The 18507-nt window shown below is 46.6% G+C and overlaps 1 protein-coding gene across 1 annotated transcript in view; it reads right to left on the bottom strand.

Moving 5' to 3' along the window:
• Positions 1-229: 229 nt before the first annotated feature.
• LOC311227867 (caspase activity and apoptosis inhibitor 1-like) overlaps positions 230-18507 on the bottom strand; it is a 111252-nt gene continuing 92974 nt past the window's right edge. Inside the window, exon 6 of the mRNA XM_084313712.1 lies at positions 230-1237. Within this exon, the coding sequence (XP_084169838.1) occupies positions 702-1237 (536 nt within the window). The 3' untranslated portion in view covers positions 230-701. The remainder of the gene's footprint in view (positions 1238-18507) is intronic.

Raw genomic sequence — 18507 nt, 5'->3', positions numbered from 1 at the left:
AGATTATATTTGGCTGCCGTCTATTTTATGCTTATTTTATGTCTGCACTTTATATGCATTGCTTTTGATTTGCCAATTTTGTGCAAATTTTATGCCTGTCTTTTTTTTTTTTTTTTTTTACTAATGTGAAGCACTTTGAGCTGCAATTCCTGTATCAAAGGTGCAATACAAATAAAGTTTATTATTATTCTGATAAAAATGTAATGAAATGTTCACCAAAGACATCATACAAAGAAAATGTAGTCTTTAATCTTATTTCAAACATTTATACAAAAGGTAGTGATTTGCCAAAAACAAATCACTGTCTACATCCATCCAATATGGACTCAACCCTTTCACTGCCGCACTTGACTTACCAAATGGTTAACCCGTTCACTGCGACAATACAGAAGGTTAACCCTTTCACTATCACACTACAGAAGGATAACCCTTTCACTACCACACTACAGAAGGTTAACCCTTTCACTACCACACTACAGAAGTATAACCCTTTCACTACCACACTACAGACGGTTAACCCTTTCACTACCAAACTACAGAAGGATAACCCGTTCACTACCACACTACAGACGGTTATCTGTAGTGTGATAGAAAAAGGGTTAACCTTCTGTGGTGTGGCAGTGAAAGGGTTAATAAAAACAACGTCACACATTTAGACAGGAGAATCAGTTACGGTGGTTAGAAAAGGTCAGGAGGAGGAGTCACTTGTCCTTCTTGGCGTCGCTGGCCTTCATCAGAGCCTTGATGGCCCTTGCCCTCATCTCCAGCTCCAGAAGCTCCAGCTGCTGAACTGAGGGCGGGCACGATGAGGAGGAGGCGGGCACCGTGCCACCGCCACCACCGCCGCCGGAGCCCTGAGCTGGTGGCTCTGCAGCCGGGGCCTCGGGCACCGCGGCCTCCGCCTCTTCCTTGGCCTCCTTGCCCGCGCCGGACGACGCCGCCAAGATCTCGCTGACGCTCCGGTCGATGTCCGTCTCCAGGTCCTTCTTCGTCTCCGGCGGCGGGGGCGGGACAACGACGGTGGCAGCCGGTGGGACTTCCTTGACCGGGTCGGCGGGGGGGTTGATGACCGCGGCGGGCTTGGCGGTTACCGGGGTGACAACCGCGGCCACTGGCGTTGCCGTCGCGCCTCCCGGGGTTTTGGCTGCCGGCTTCTCCTTGTGCTCCTCCATGTCGCTGTCGTAGGTGTCGGCGTTGATGCTCAGGACATCACTCTCCTCGCCGGACCCTCCGGCCTCTGGAAGGACGTCAGAAATAACACATTTACATTTCGTATCGGCAGTAAAAAGAAAAAAAAGCTAACATTGGGTCTCATTCTCCAAAATGTTTCAAAGAGTTCTCTTGGAAGACTTATCTTGGTACCGACTGAGACAGAATCAATGACAAGTTCACTCTGAGTCCCGAACGTGCTGGTAATATGTCTTAAGGGGCTGAAACGGTCACAGCTGTGATATGATCTGATATCTGCTTGGAGAATGGCATTCTGTCTTAAACTCGAAAGCGTGTTCCCGTTCAGGTCATTTGCATACAAAACAACGCCTCCAGAGCCCCTTATAAGCAGTGATGGGAATAACGGCGTTATAAATAACGGCGTTACTAACGGCGTTAGTTTTTTCAGTAACGAGTAATCTAACGGATTACTGTTCCAATCTTAATAACGCCGTTACCGTTACTGCCAAAAAATGCTGCACGTTACTATGATTGAAGCAGTTTTTTTCATCAGACAGATCTCTGCGCCAACACACACACACGCCGCGCATCGCCAACACACACACACGCCGCGCATCGCCGACTGTTACGTATTACTTTCACATGGTGGAAGGATACTTACTGTCTGTGGTGCATATTCACATTGTGGTTGTAGTGTGTTGTCACTAATTGGTGGTTTGATTGACACACTGTTTCTTCCTGTTTTTCCATGTGTTTAAAATGGCCGCTTTCTAATTGACACAGGTGTGGTGATGAGGCACCACGCCCTACAAAGGAGAGCAGAGTGCAGGCTGCAGTGTCTCCCCACTTCACAAGAGATGTCTCAGCTCTCCAGCGTCTCACCTGCTCTCACTGCTTGTTGTACATTCGGCTTGTTTTTCCTTTTTGCCTATTCGTTTTGTTATTGAACTTTGGAGTCTGGAACACCCAGCTCCCACTCTTTTTGTCCATTTAGTTAGCTGTGTAAATAAATAGTTATTTTTGATAACTCTTGTCCAGTGTCCTGTGTCCACCACGTTGCATTCAAGGCCTTCACGAGCCATATTTTAGGCTTTAGGATGTGGGGAGGCCGAAATGGACTCCTGATAGGCCTACTGTGTCCAGTGCTGGGGGTAGTGGTAAGTTTAATGGGGCATGGGGAAGCTATGGTGCCCGGAAGTGCCAGAATTGTGGGAGTGCAGGACATGTGATGGGTAATTGTTATCGTTTGCACCCAGAGAAGCGCCCGTCTAACCCACCCAGACCAGTGATGTTGATAAATACGCCTGTACGTAACCCTGTTGTTCTGTCTCCACTAGATGGCAAAGGAGTGGATGACCTTTACACACCTTTCAGGAGTAAAGGGTTTGTTTCATTGACAGAGGGAGGTCCTAAAGTACCGGTGACAATTCTCCGTGATACTGGCGCATCCCAATCTTTTGTGCAAAGTGGTGTCCTGCCCTTTACGCACCACTCTGAGTTGGGTGCAGGGGTTGTTATTGAGGCTTTTGGAATGCACACGATGAATGTGCCGCTGCATAATGTCTTTCTTGATTGTGCCCTAGTGTCAGGACCAGTGGTGATCGGAGTGGCGGCTGGCAAACTCCCTATGCAGGGGGTAACGTTGCTCTTGGGCAATGACTTGGCTGGAGGTAAAGTACTAGTGAAACCGGAGGTGACATGCGTGCCAGATACTCCAGTGGCGGAGCAGTGTCTCGTGGGCTTCCCGGCCTTTACAGTGGCTGAGGCCACAGCCGAATTGGAGGAGGAGAATGAGGAGGATGTGAGTGAGGAGGATGTTGCTAATTCATGTGGCACCATTTCTGTTGGTGTTTCTGATGTTTCATGTGGCACCGTTCTGGTTAAGGAGGCTACAAGGCCAGAATTAGGCTGCCAGCCTTCCTATAGCTCTAATGTTCATGATGTCTCACTTGTCGGCGGTGATGATCCCAGTATGTCAGTTATTGGTTCTGATATTGTTTCACGTGACCACACTGACTCTCTGCCAGGCACTGGGTATGCTAGGTATGCTTGTCAACCTAGTTACCTGTGTCCTGTACAGCAGGAGCAGTCTTCACAACCTTGTCTAATGAGTGGCAACCATTTTGATCGTGATGGTGCTGGTGTGTGTGCCGCCATTTTGCCTCATGACAGTCCTATTTTTTGTGACACTGTTTTGGCTCATGACTGTGCAGTTTCTTCTGTCATTGTTGCTCTTGGCAGTGCTAATTTTTGTGGCGCCATTTTGAGTCACAGTGTTGATGAGTGTGCCACCATTTTGGATCCTGACAATGTTACTGTGTGTGGCCCCATTGTTGCTCATGACAGTGCTAGTTTAGGTGACACCATTTTGGATCCTGACAATGTTACTGTGTGTGGCACCATTGTTGCTCATGACAGTGCTAGTTTAGGTGACACCATTTTGGATCCTGTTGATGTTATTTTGAGTGACACCGTTTTGGGTCCTGACCTTGTTATTTTTTGTGGCGCCATTTTGAGTGGTGATCCAAATGTTTTTGTGATTGATGAGATGTTACTGTGTTCCAGAGATGGTGGTGACGTGCCTGTGGCGGTACATCCTGCTCTGGGAGGTCATGGTTTAATGTCTGCTCCTGGACTGCCGGTGTCAGGAGGAAGGGAGATGGGCCCTGTGGTGGTGCCAGGGACGTGTGGTGTGGAGTGTCTTGTGTTCCTGTTGGCTATCTTGGCTATCCTGAGTGCAATGAGCCTGTCTCTCATATTGATTCCGGTTTAATGCCTCTTTTTGACAGGTCGGTATCGGTGGAGCGGCCTGTTGAGGTAAAGTTTTTGTTTTGTGGTGATCTGTTCGTGGGTGGTTTGGCTTTTAGGCCTGGCGCCACAGTAGAACAGGTGGTGGTGGAGCCAGATTGGGTGTTTCCACCAGCTCCACTCCATCCGGGCCCAGCGGTGTGTGTTTTGGAGGGGACTCGCTTGTGCGGGTATCAGGGCAATGTTGTTTTTTGTACTAGACAACGGTGTCAAATGTTCCTCAATGGGGAGCATTTGGCGCAGTTAAAGGTTGTGTTCGACAGGGGCCGACCCATTGTCACTTTGTGGTAGTGGCTCACTTTGTGGGTCACAGGTTTTTTGGTGTACAGTTGAGTGTGACTCTTGACCGGGGCTCACACTCAACACAGTACAGGCGCTGCACATGTTGGAGTGTGTGGTTGCATTTTTTTTTGGTAAGGTTGGTAAGTATCCCCTTATTTATTTATGTTCGTTCTCTTGGTGATGGTTTCTTTGGGCTATAGTTGGGAGAAGAACATAAATCTTCGGTGTGGGGGTGTTACGTATTACTTTCACATGGTGGAGGGATACTTACTGTCTGTGGTGCATATTCACATTGTGGTTGTAGTGTGTTGTCACTAATTGGTGGTTTGATTGACACCGTTTCTTCCTGTTTTTCCATGTGTTTAAAATGGCCGCTTTCTAATTGACACAGGTGTGGTGATGAGGCACCACGCCCTACAAAGGAGAGCAGAGTGCAGGCTGCAGTGTCTCCCCACTTCACAAGAGATGTCTCAGCTCTCCAGCGTCTCACCTGCTCTCACTGCTTGTTGTACATTCGGCTTGTTTTTCCTTTTTGCCAGTTTTGTTATTGAACTTTGGAGTCTGGAACACCCAGCTCCCACTCTTTTTGTCCATTTAGTTAGCTGTGTAAATAAATAGTTATTTTTGATAACTCTTGTCCAGTGTCCTGTGTCCACCACGTTGCATTCAAGGCCTTCACGAGCCATATTTTAGGCTGGAATGTAACAGACACACACACACACACACGCCGTGCATCGCAGAAACACACACACACACGCACGTCGCCAACAAACAACAACAACATTCTCCCCGCTGGACTCACGCTGATCAAATAAAAAAAATAAACATTTTTCTGATCATCTGAGCTCCTCTCCAGTTAAATCCAAATAATCCTCTGCCATTGTTGTAATATGTCATCTGTTCTCTAGTATTTAGTCTCGTGCAGTTAAATCCTCTCTAGAAGGGAAAGTGAAACTTACCAAGCCTATAAGTTGTTAAAGGGGCAGTAGGCAATTAATTTACTCTGGATGCCTGAACACAGAATGACACCAGTATCCCACGGCAAGCCTATAGAAAATTATTCTATTTAATAATAATTATTATAATAATGATCATAAATATAATATATAAAAAAAAAGTAATTAAAAAAATGTATTATATTAATAATAATAATTATAAATATTGTTTTTCTGTTGTACCGAACGCGTACCGAACCGTGACCCCAATACCGAGGTACGTACCGAACCGTGGCCTCTGTGTACCGTTACACCCCTAATCTATTGTTTGTATTTGTATGATCCACTATATAAACATAGTAATTACAATATCTACATATACATGGCATTTTATTGGAGGCTAGTCTCACTTTGTCCCACAGCAACATTAAAATAGTTTAGATTTGTGTATGTTGTTTATGTAAAAAAATTACTTGAAAGTAACGCAATAGTTACTTTCTGAAGTAACTAGTTACTTTTATAATTTGTAACTGAGTAAGTATTTAGTAACTTTTTGGAAGAAATAACTAGTAACTGTAACTAGTTACTTTTTAAAAGTAACTTGCCCAACACTGCTTATAAGGCAAAGTAATGACGCAGCTGTGTGGAAATGGATGCGGAAGTGCCTTGCGAGTCTTGCGCGACCCATCGAAATGAGATTAGATTAATGTATTGTCATCATATACAGCTCGTGGTACCCCTGCCGCAGCGCGCACACACACACACACACGCGCGCGCGCAGTATACTGTAGCCTACGGCGTAATGAATGAACGCAGTATAGGCTTATTATTCCATTAATGCCTACGCCGTAAAGAAATGAACGCAGTATAGGCTTATTATTCCATTAATGACTTGTTGCATTAGGATTTAGTAGACACTATATGCTCTGCCCTACGTACAGTATAGGTACAGTCTGTACTTATACTGTACGTAGGGGAGAGGCAGAGCATATAATGTATCTACTAAATCCTAATGAAACAAGTAACTAGAATATATTAAGCCTATACTGTTCATTAGACACGTAGGCCATACTGGCGCACACAAGACTTGTTATGGCATATTAATGCAGTCTATTTCCATGGAATTAGCTTTAGTTCTTATTTATTTATTTATCCACTGTCATTTCAGTGTTGGTGTATAGGCTATAGTGTATTTCAATATAAGTTTAATTGATTAATGATATATTCAAAGGAATGCAGGTTTATAGCTATATCAACCCCCTCCAATGAACAGTAAATGACCAAGTATGGTTGTCAATATTCCAATGTACAATTTTGCTTGTACAGTGTGCCCCACACACCCCTCCTACCCAACCCCCCCCCCCCCCCCCCCCCACCCAACCACCTCCAATGTACAGTCCCCCCCCCCCCCAACCGCGCACCCACCCAACCCCACCCCACCTACCCAACCTCCTCCAACAGTTTCTACGTCAAATGTATATACTCTCTTTTCTGGACTCTTTTTGTATCACAAACAGTACTGTATTTGCAAATCTGGTATGTCATAAATGTATAGATGTAGCAGTACTGTCTATCTGTATGTCGTGTGTGTCATGTTATGATGAATTGAAAGTGGGGGACCCTGATGTAAACAAGACGAACGTCTTTCTCTGGTCTGCATCCCCTTAACAATTGTATGTAATTGAGCTGTACTGTACTGTACCCATTCTGCAATCTGTTAATAAAGTTTTCAATCAATCAAACAAAGGTCTGTCCCATTGTATACCAATCAATGGGATATATTGCATGTTGACCTGCATTCTTTCAAATGTATATAATTAATCATTAAAACAGACGTGTAACAAATAAGAAATACAAATTCCACAGAAGGCATTAAATAATAATTATTTTCAATCATTTCACAATAATTGCATAATTGTGTTTGAATATCTGAGTAATTAAAGTAATTATACATTTGACCAAAATAGCTGGTTCAGATATGGTTAAGCAGCTGCCCTGTGATCAGGGCTGTCTTAAATACTTTGAAGCTTCGTTCGATGGCACGAGCTTCGAACATAAAAAAAAAATCGAAGTCCAAAATCTTGCGCCTCCATTTCAATGAAATGAAAGTAAGCGGCGCCTTCCCGCCTCCATTCCAATGAAACGAAAGTAAGCGGCGCCTCGACTCCACCTCTCTACAATAAGCATGTGGAGATTATCTGTGTTGAAAACAACAAGGAAGCAACAAGGATGTTACCCAGAATGCTGTGTTAGAGGGTAGACGCACGCTCCCTGTGCTCCCGATGCCAATCTTATTATACTAACTTAAATGCTTGCCTAAATAATTGACTAATGTCACTGTTAGACTGAAACCGCCCTGCCTGCTTGGACATTTAGTTTATTGTCGGATTTAATATAAATGTCATTTATTAAATGAGTAAAGGACTAGGAAGCCAAGGCCCTCCCGACACGCTTGCAGATATACAGCCAAGACGACGGATACGTCACACGCCGCCAACAGTCATGACAGACTCAGCGGCATTAAATCTAGGAGACCTAATGAAGGCAATTAAAGACGGGACTGATGTCTCAAACAGAATTGCCTACCAAGTGGATCAAATCCAATCTGCCTTGACAGCCATGGATGGTAAGCTGACAGGTTTGACAACAAGAGTCGACACAATGGAACAGCGGATCAGTGACGTCGAGGACCACACCCAACACTGACAGCCGGCTTCAGAAACTTGAAAAAGAAATCATATATCTGATGGAGAAAAATACTGACCTGGAAAACCGCAGTAGAATGTTTAACCTTAAAATCCACGGTCTTCCCGAGGGGAGAGAAGGTCCCGATCCAATCGCCTTTTTTGAGACTTTCTTTTCGAACCTGTTCGGCTCCGACGCTCCACTCCCGAGGCGCATTGAATTACAAGCAGCGCACCGGGCCCCAAACACGCGCCCAGCCGCAGGCCGTCCACCTCGCAATGTTTGGGTTCGCTTTCTCCGTCTCCAGGAAAAGAACAAGATTCAACAGCTGTCCAGAGAGAAGCGCTCCCTCACGTTTGAAAACGCGAAAATCCAAATATTCCAAGACATTCCACCGGCGATTCAGAAAATGAGGAAAGAGATGTTTCTTGAGGCCAAAATCGCCCTACAAGACAATGACATTGTCTACAGAATGCGCTGGCCCTCGTCGTTACAGATCGACTTCAAAGGGAAACAAACAATGTGTCACTCAAAGGAGGACGCTGATGTATTTCTCAAAGAGAACAATCTCCTTCCAAAAGCGAATAAAAGTGTCCCAGCAACTGTTGAAGACTAAGGCCAGTCTTGCAGCGGACAACCGACGGATCAGCTAAGTGACTGTTCTCTGAACACTTGAACTGTTTCTTCTCTATTTAAATTTTTTTTCACCTATACTATAGGCTATGCCTACTACTAATATTGGAGGAGAAACTATCACTAAATAACTGCATAGGAGCCTACTGAATATTTATACCAATATATTTAATTAATGATCTACTGCGTGAATTAGAGCAGTCAACTTGGTTGTGTTTTCTGTTTGATCAATATGTGCAGTGCAGCTGAATGGTTTCGTTCCATTTGTCAACACTGTCCTACTATAGGTTAACACTTTGGCTGCCATGGGTTAAATTAATGATATACCATAGATTGCCAGCGCTATTTGTCTATGGAGAAAGTCCCCTTCTTTGCAGGGCTATAACTTTTTAAATTCTATTGCTACATTGCCATTATTAGGGCCCATTCAAAGTCCTATATGTATTGTTCATTGTGTAGCAACGTTAAACTTTTTCATTCACATATTCATAGTAAAGTATGGTCTAATGTATAAGTATGTTTTCATCTCTTTCTGCAACTTTCTCCAGAACGTGATATATAGCCCCAAATGCATTATATTGATGATGAAATACAGTTTGATGGCAATCAGCGCGATATAAAAAATTCCAACTAGACGTACTTCTAGAAGTTACTACACGTCATCTGATGTTGACCGGATGGGCGAGGGGGCGTTTATAATTCCGTGGGCAGCGTTATACCAATCATCTAATGTGGGTCAAATGTTGATAAAAGCAGTTAGTATCGAAGATGGTAACGTTACACGCTGAAACTCACCCCAGTCTCCGCGCGCCGTTGGGCGATCATCGTCGAGTAGAAATTTTATCATTATGGGATATATTATTACCCGGTCCATCTCCAGCTTGTATAATGGTATATACGTCCAAATCATGTTGTTTATCGAGTTATTGGCAATCGATCGCTATGTAGAGTGACGAGCTAGAATGCCGGAACCTATCCCGAGTGGCCGGAAGCAATACGGACATGTAGCACAACCTCCACTGTGCTTCCTGTTAAGCGGTTGCGCGATCGGCCACCAGATGGCGCTCCTGAACCGCCAGAGAGCTCAGTGGGTCCTGCTGGTGGTTCTCAGACCAGCGGAGGGACATTATGGATCAGATCGCAGATTTTTGAAATATTGATATAAGGACGCTGTACAGCGTCCCCCGGCAACTTTAGCATCGCCAGCAATGACGCTGTAAAGCGTTTTTAGGCAGTCAAAGTGTTAATTAGCGGGCTTTGTTTATTATTATTATTGTTATTATTATTATCATGATCATTATCACTTGTTAACTTTTTTTTTTAACTATTTGCATTACTATTGCAGCTTGTTATTATGCGTTTTCGCGTGACAATTAAATAAAGTATGCAAACTCTGTGATTCAAGTATAATAATAGTCTATCAAAACGAATATTGTAAAAACTGCAGTTTGTCACACTAATCTTTTTAGTTTCAAGGCTCATTTCATGCACATAGCCTGACGCTGTAATCGGAGGCCCGATGACCGCGCACACTGTCTAACAGACTCATAATATTAATTTAGCAAAGATATATGGCATAGGACTGTTGTTTTTTACTTTGTCTCACAGACCAAAACTCATTAAATTAACTAGTAGGGTTTAAATTCTGCACGTCAATCTGCCGAACATATGACTAAAACACATTACTCATCTTTCTCTTTCTTGAATCTTGCGTTTGCATGCTTTTGTGTGTGTGTGCATTCATGCATACTTATTATTTCACCTAAAGCCTATGTGTGTGTGTGTGTGAGCACACATGCATATCTACTTCCTATTATTTAATCTAAAGCCTATTCGAGCATACTGTGGACATATACTTTATAGACTACATCACATGTGGCCATCATGTTATTGGCTCTCCAAGTATGTGAGTTTTTTGACAATTAGGGTGGTGTTAGGCTTGCAAATGCATGCACATGGCTGCATGAATGTGTGTGAGTGCACATGCATTCGTGCAGTGTGTGTGTATGTGTGTGTGTGTGTGAATGCACAGTTTAAGCATGCACTTATTATTTCACATAAGCCCATTTACAACGTATGTGTGGAGCATGTATAGGAATGCATTTAATTCATTTAGCTTAAAGCCCCACTGCGTTTGTAAGTGCAACACGAATACAGCATTTATTCTTTCAGCTAAAGTCTTTTTCTCTTTTCTTTCTGTATATATTTTTTTGCGTATATGCTTGGGCTGTAGGTGTAAGCATGCACTTATTATTATGTCACCCAAAAGCCCATTTAGAGCGTATGTATGTGCAGCATGTAAGATTGCATTTAATTTATTTAGCTTCATTTTCATTTTCAATCTTAATTCATAACATTTGTTACATACAGATATATAGTGCTGTGGCAACCATACATTTATGACATACAGGAGAATACATACATTTGAGGGGGAGGAAACTGTACATTGGCAGGTACCCTCTGCTCTGAGTTTTAAGAGCGAACTTTAAGAAATAACAGACTGATAGTCAATGTTGCGCCCTCCCCAATTTGCAGGATGTGCTGCCCATTTGTTATCATTCTGCTATCATTCAGTTGTAGGTGTGTGTGTATGTGCATATATGTTTATGTATCTATCTTAACATTAACATTACTATTGATTCTGTTCTAGGACTCTTTGTTTAAACTTAATTAAACCACTACGGTTTAACAATAATGATAGTAATAATTATTATTGTTATTATTATTATTTTTTTCTACCTTTAAGAGGCATTTAATTATAAATTTTTTGTTATTGTTGTGAGAGTGTGGCGTGTAGCCACTGAGAAGGAAGTCTGCTTTTTACCTGGCTCTTTGCGTTTTAGTTTGCAGACGACCAGGTGGGATGCAGCTTAATCTCCGGATAGGAGAAGTTATAGTAGTGGGGGGGAGGGGGGAGGGAATGGGGGATTGTGTTGTTTTTTGTTTTTCTTTTCAGTCGACTCGCTCTGTTTTATTTTTGTTTTCACGCTCACGCTCTGTACTCAATGGAACCTTAACAAGTGAATATGTATCTATTATAGTTTTCTACTCCAAACGAATTACATTCAATCAGACTGCATCCTTTTTAGACTATGGCTAATTTGAATATCCTGATCTGGAATACAGGGGGTCTCAATATACCACATAAACGCACAAGTGTACTAACGTGGCTAAAAAGGAAGCAAGTGGATCTGGCTTTACTGAGCAAAACGCATCTTTTATTGGCGAATAACGCAAAATTGGCAAATACATTTTATCATAACATAAGTTCTTCTTCTTTTAGCACCAAGGCCCGAGGGGTAGTGTGGCAACCCCAAGCCACCCCTGAGCTTGGTGATTGATGGGCGCTACGTGGCGACCCAATGGCTGGGTGCTGCCCATGTTTGGGCGTCCGCTTCCGGACGCACCTGTCACTAGAGACCCATCAGGAGTGATTATGTGATTATCGAATCACGGCGCGGTGCGCCTGTTGGGGAGGGGGGACTTAATGGAGCCGAGGAGCCTCCTCTCAGTCCCCCGTAGCAGCGCAAGGCGAGAGGCCACAGAGCGGAGACGCCGCCCGGCCGACAGATTACCGCCAGCAAGCGATCATTATTTAAATAGAAAATAAAGAGTATGATTTTGGGAACTGCAACCTGTCTGTGTGTTGTTTATTCTGCCACCCCTACACCTGGAATTGCCACAGTGGTGGAGAATGCGGGCATAGTCTACTGGCAATAAGGGGTGCAGAATAAACAACAATAGACTTCATCGAAGTAGAAAAAAAAAATAAAAAAAAATATATATATATATAATAACGAAAAGAAGCATGGACGTGCTGGTGCAGCAGCTCGTACAGGCGAACCTGGAACAACAGGCCCGGTACGAAGAGGCCCTGCAAGAACAGAGGAAACAGACGGGGATGATCCACGCGGAGCTCCAGCGGATGGCCTCTCACCGGCGGGACGAAGGGCCCGCAGGGACGCGGCCTAACCCCGGGCGCTTCATCCCCAAGCTGACGGAGTAGGAGGATGTAGAAGCCTATCTCCTAGCGTTTGAGTGCACCACCGGCCGGGAGGGCTGGCCAGAGGACGACTGGGGGGGGACTGCTGGCCCCCTTCCTGTCGGGTAATGCGCAAAAGGCCTACCAGGACCTGCCACCGGAGCAAGCCGCAAACTACACTCGGCTAAAGCAGGAGATTTTGTCCCGTTACGGCCATAGTCTGCAGTCCCGTGCGCAGCGGTTCCATGACTGGGTGTATGACGCACAGGCCTCCCTGCGCTCCCAGATGCACGACCTAGTCCGCATAAGCCGAGCCTGGCTAATGACCGACCCCGGAGGGCCCACGGTCTTGGAACGGATTGTTATGGACCGCTTTGTCAGAGCCCTCCCTTATGACACGAAGAAGCAGGCGAGTCAGGCGGACCCCCGCTCCGTGGAGCAGCTAGTGAATATCGTGGAGGCCCACCAGGTAACGCGGGACTTACTCAAAGGGGGGCGAGGGGAAAAGCCAGAGCGGCTAAGAACGAGGAGGGGTCCCGACGAGCCCAGCCCAATGGGCCGGGTAGGGAGCGCAGGTGATCCCGAACTACCCCGAAGAAGACCGCTGTTCGACCAGGACCAAAGACGCTGCTATGACTGCGGCGAGCCAGGGCATCTCTCGTGGAACTGCCCAGGCCGGGATGTGTCCATGCCATCGGCGGCAGCTTCAGACCCCCGCGGAAAGACGTGCAATTATGGCGCAGCCTGTTGGGCCCATAAGGAAACATCAGCGACACTTTTACCCGTGCGCGTCAACAACGAAGATGCAGTAGCGCTCCTGGACTCGGGTAGTGTCATAACGTTGGTTCAGCCCCATTTGGCACACTGCGACGCAGAGGCTCCGCAAGTGTCAGTGTCCTGTGTGCACGGGGACACAAAGTTGTATCCCACAGCGCAGATCACCCTGACAACCACCAAGGGGGTCTGCTCGATGACAGCCGGCGTGATACCCAACCTGCCGGTAGCGCTGCTGATTGGTCGAGACTGCCCCCTGTATCGCCAGCTGCTCAGCCATCATCTCCCCGCGCACCCCACCCTCCACGGGTAAACCGAGGAAGAGGAAAGGATTACGTCAGCCGAAGGTGTGTGCTCTGAATGTAACGGGGAGTGAGACTGAGACGGCATCCAATGTGGGTGACGACGCGCCGGAGCCCCTGAATATAACGGGGAGTGAGACGGAGACGGCATCAGGTGTGGGTGATGACGCGCCGGCGCCCCAAGCGGGCCCCGAGACGGATAGCAGTGACGAGGACCCATTTGCAGAGTTCCCCCAGGCGGACGAGGTGGGGAGGGACCCGGCGGGTCAGTTCGGAACGGCCCAGCTGGAAAACCCAAACCTAACGCAGGCCCGGGCGAATATCAAAACCGTAGATGGAAATCCAGTGGATGTCATATCCTCACTTTGCAATAAAAAGACAACTGCTGTACCAAGTCGTAAAAAAGAATGATGCTCTGAGTTTTAAGAGCGAACTTTAAGAAATAACAGACTGATAGTCAATGTTGCGCCCTCCCCAATTTGCAGGATGTGCTGCCCATTTGTTATCATTCTGCTATCATTCAGTTGTAGGTGTGTGTGTATGTGCATATATGTTTATGTATCTATCTTAACATTAACATTACTATTGATCCTGTTCTAGGACTCTTTGTTTAAACTTAATTAAACCACTACGGTTTAACAATAATGATAGTAATAATTATTATTGTTATTATTATTTTTTTCTACCTTTAAGAGGCATTTAATTATAAATTTTTTGTTATTGTTGTGGGAGTGTGGCGTGTAGCCACTGAGAAGGAAGTCTGCTTTTTACCTGGCTGTTTGCGTTTTAGTTTGCAGACGACCAGGTGGGATGCAGCTTAATCTCCGGATAGGAGAAGTTATAGTAGTGGGGGGAGGGGGGAGGGAATGGGGGATTGTGTTGTTTTTTGTTTTTCTTTTCAGTCGACTCGCTCTGTTTTATTTTTGTTTTCACGCTCACGCTCTGTACTCAATGGAACCTTAACAAGTGAATATGTATCTATTATAGTTTTCTACTCCAAACGAATTACATTCAATCAGACTGCATCCTTTTTAGACTATGGCTAATTTGAATATCCTGATCTGGAATACAGGGGGTCTCAATATACCACATAAACGCACAAGTGTACTAACGTGGCTAAAAAGGAAGCAAGTGGATCTGGCTTTACTGAGCGAAACGCATCTTTTATTGGCGAATAACGCAAAATTGGCAAATACATTTTATCATAACATAAGTTCTTCTTCTTTTAGCACCAAGGCCCGAGGGGTAGTGTGGCAACCCCAAGCCACCCCTGGGCTTGGTGATTGATGGGCGCTACGTGGCGACCCAATGGCTGGGCGCTGCCCATGTTTGGGCGTCCGCTTCCGGACGCACCTGTCACTAGAGACCCATCAGGAGTGAATATGTGATTATCGAATCACGGCGCGGTGCGCCTGTTGGGGAGGGGGGACTTAATGGAGCCGAGGAGCCTCCTCTCAGTCCCCCGTAGCAGCGCAAGGCGAGAGGCCACAGAGCGGAGACGCCGCCCGGCCGACAGATTACCGCCAGCAAGCGATCATTATTTAAATAGAAAATAAAGAGTATGATTTTGGGAACTGCAACCTGTCTGTGTGTTGTTTATTCTGCCACCCCTACACCTGGAATTGCCACAGTGGTGGAGAATGCGGGCATAGTCTACTGGCAATAAGGGGTGCAGAATAAACAACAATAGACTTCATCGAAGTAGAAAAAGAAAAAAAAACTAAAAAAAAATATATATATATATATATAATAACGAAAAGAAGCATGGACGTGCTGGTGCAGCAGCTCGTACAGGCGAACCTGGAACAACAGGCCCGGTACGAAGAGGCCCTGCAAGAACAGAGGAAACAGACGGGGATGATCCACGCGGAGCTCCAGCGGATGGCCTCTCACCGGCGGGACGAAGGGCCCGCAGGGACGCGGCCTAACCCCGGGCGCTTCATCCCCAAGCTGACGGAGTAGGAGGATGTAGAAGCCTATCTCCTAGCGTTTGAGTGCACCACCGGCCGGGAGGGCTGGCCAGAGGACGACTGGGGGGGGACTGCTGGCCCCCTTCCTGTCGGGTAATGCGCAAAAGGCCTACCAGGACCTGCCACCGGAGCAAGCCGCAAACTACACTCGGCTAAAGCAGGAGATTTTGTCCCGTTACGGCCATAGTCTGCAGTCCCGTGCGCAGCGGTTCCATGACTGGGTGTATGACGCACAGGCCTCCCTGCGCTCCCAGATGCACGACCTAGTCCGCATAAGCCGAGCCTGGCTAATGACCGACCCCGGAGGGCCCACGGTCTTGGAACGGATTGTTATGGACCGCTTTGTCAGAGCCCTCCCTTATGACACGAAGAAGCAGGCGAGTCAGGCGGACCCCCGCTCCGTGGAGCAGCTAGTGAATATCGTGGAGGCCCACCAGGTAACGCGGGACTTACTCAAAGGGGGGCGAGGGGAAAAGCCAGAGCGGCTAAGAACGAGGAGGGGTCCCGACGAGCCCAGCCCAATGGGCCGGGTAGGGAGCGCAGGTGATCCCGAACTACCCCGAAGAAGACCGCTGTTCGACCAGGACCAAAGACGCTGCTATGACTGCGGCGAGCCAGGGCATCTCTCGTGGAACTGCCCAGGCCGGGATGTGTCCATGCCATCGGCGGCAGCTTCAGACCCCCGCGGAAAGACGTGCAATTATGGCGCAGCCTGTTGGGCCCATAAGGAAACATCAGCGACACTTTTACCCGTGCGCGTCAACAACGAAGATGCAGTAGCGCTCCTGGACTCGGGTAGTGTCATAACGTTGGTTCAGCCCCATTTGGCACACTGCGACGCAGAGGCTCCGCAAGTGTCAGTGTCCTGTGTGCACGGGGACACAAAGTTGTATCCCACAGCGCAGATCACCCTGACAACCACCAAGGGGGTCTGCTCGATGACAGCCGGCGTGATACCCAACCTGCCGGTAGCGCTGCTGATTGGTCGAGACTGCCCCCTGTATCGCCAGCTGCTCAGCCATCATCTCCCCGCGCACCCCACCCTCCACGGGTAAACCGAGGAAGAGGAAAGGATTACGTCAGCCAAAGGTGTGTGCTCTGAATGTAACGGGGAGTGAGACTGAGACGGCATCCAATGTGGGTGACGACGCGCCGGAGCCCCTGAATATAACGGGGAGTGAGACGGAGACGGCATCAGGTGTGGGTGATGACGCGCCGGCGCCCCAAGCGGGCCCCGAGACGGATAGCAGTGACGAGGACCCATTTGCAGAGTTCCCCCAGGCGGACGAGGTGGGGAGGGACCCGGCGGGTCAGTTCGGAACGGCCCAGCTGGAAAACCCAAACCTAACGCAGGCCCGGGCGAATATCAAAACCGTAGATGGAAATCCAGTGGATGTCATATCCTCACTTTGCAATAAAAAGACAACTGCTGTACCAAGTCGTAAAAAAGAATGATGCTCTGAGTTTTAAGAGCGAACTTTAAGAAATAACAGACTGATAGTCAATGTTGCGCCCTCCCCAATTTGCAGGATGTGCTGCCCATTTGTTATCATTCTGCTATCATTCAGTTGTAGGTGTGTGTGTATGTGCATATATGTTTATGTATCTATCTTAACATTAACATTACTATTGATCCTGTTCTAGGACTCTTTGTTTAAACTTAATTAAACCACTACGGTTTAACAATAATGATAGTAATAATTATTATTGTTATTATTATTTTTTTCTACCTTTAAGAGGCATTTAATTATAAATTTTTTGTTATTGTTGTGGGAGTGTGGCGTGTAGCCACTGAGAAGGAAGTCTGCTTTTTACCTGGCTGTTTGCGTTTTAGTTTGCAGACGACCAGGTGGGATGCAGCTTAATCTCCGGATAGGAGAAGTTATAGTAGTGGGGGGAGGGGGGAGGGAATGGGGGATTGTGTTGTTTTTTGTTTTTCTTTTCAGTCGACTCGCTCTGTTTTATTTTTGTTTTCACGCTCACGCTCTGTACTCAATGGAACCTTAACAAGTGAATATGTATCTATTATAGTTTTCTACTCCAAACGAATTACATTCAATCAGACTGCATCCTTTTTAGACTATGGCTAATTTGAATATCCTGATCTGGAATACAGGGGGTCTCAATATACCACATAAACGCACAAGTGTACTAACGTGGCTAAAAAGGAAGCAAGTGGATCTGGCTTTACTGAGCGAAACGCATCTTTTATTGGCGAATAACGCAAAATTGGCAAATACATTTTATCATAACATAAGTTCTTCTTCTTTTAGCACCAAGGCCCGAGGGGTAGTGTGGCAACCCCAAGCCACCCCTGGGCTTGGTGATTGATGGGCGCTACGTGGCGACCCAATGGCTGGGCGCTGCCCATGTTTGGGCGTCCGCTTCCGGACGCACCTGTCACTAGAGACCCATCAGGAGTGAATATGTGATTATCGAATCACGGCGCGGTGCGCCTGTTGGGGAGGGGGGACTTAATGGAGCCGAGGAGCCTCCTCTCAGTCCCCCGTAGCAGCGCAAGGCGAGAGGCCACAGAGCGGAGACGCCGCCCGGCCGACAGATTACCGCCAGCAAGCGATCATTATTTAAATAGAAAATAAAGAGTATGATTTTGGGAACTGCAACCTGTCTGTGTGTTGTTTATTCTGCCACCCCTACACCTGGAATTGCCACAGTGGTGGAGAATGCGGGCATAGTCTACTGGCAATAAGGGGTGCAGAATAAACAACAATAGACTTCATCGAAGTAGAAAAAGAAAAAAAAACTAAAAAAATATATATATATATATATATATAATAACGAAAAGAAGCATGGACGTGCTGGTGCAGCAGCTCGTACAGGCGAACCTGGAACAACAGGCCCGGTACGAAGAGGCCCTGCAAGAACAGAGGAAACAGACGGGGATGATCCACGCGGAGCTCCAGCGGATGGCCTCTCACCGGCGGGACGAAGGGCCCGCAGGGACG

Source organism: Notolepis coatsorum (assembly GCF_963971535.1).
Source record: "Notolepis coatsorum genome assembly, chromosome: 4".
Classification (NCBI taxonomy): Eukaryota; Metazoa; Chordata; class Actinopteri; order Aulopiformes; family Paralepididae; genus Notolepis; species Notolepis coatsorum.
Note: the sequence above shows the minus strand (reverse complement) of the source record. Positions and strands in the feature narration are given on the sequence as shown.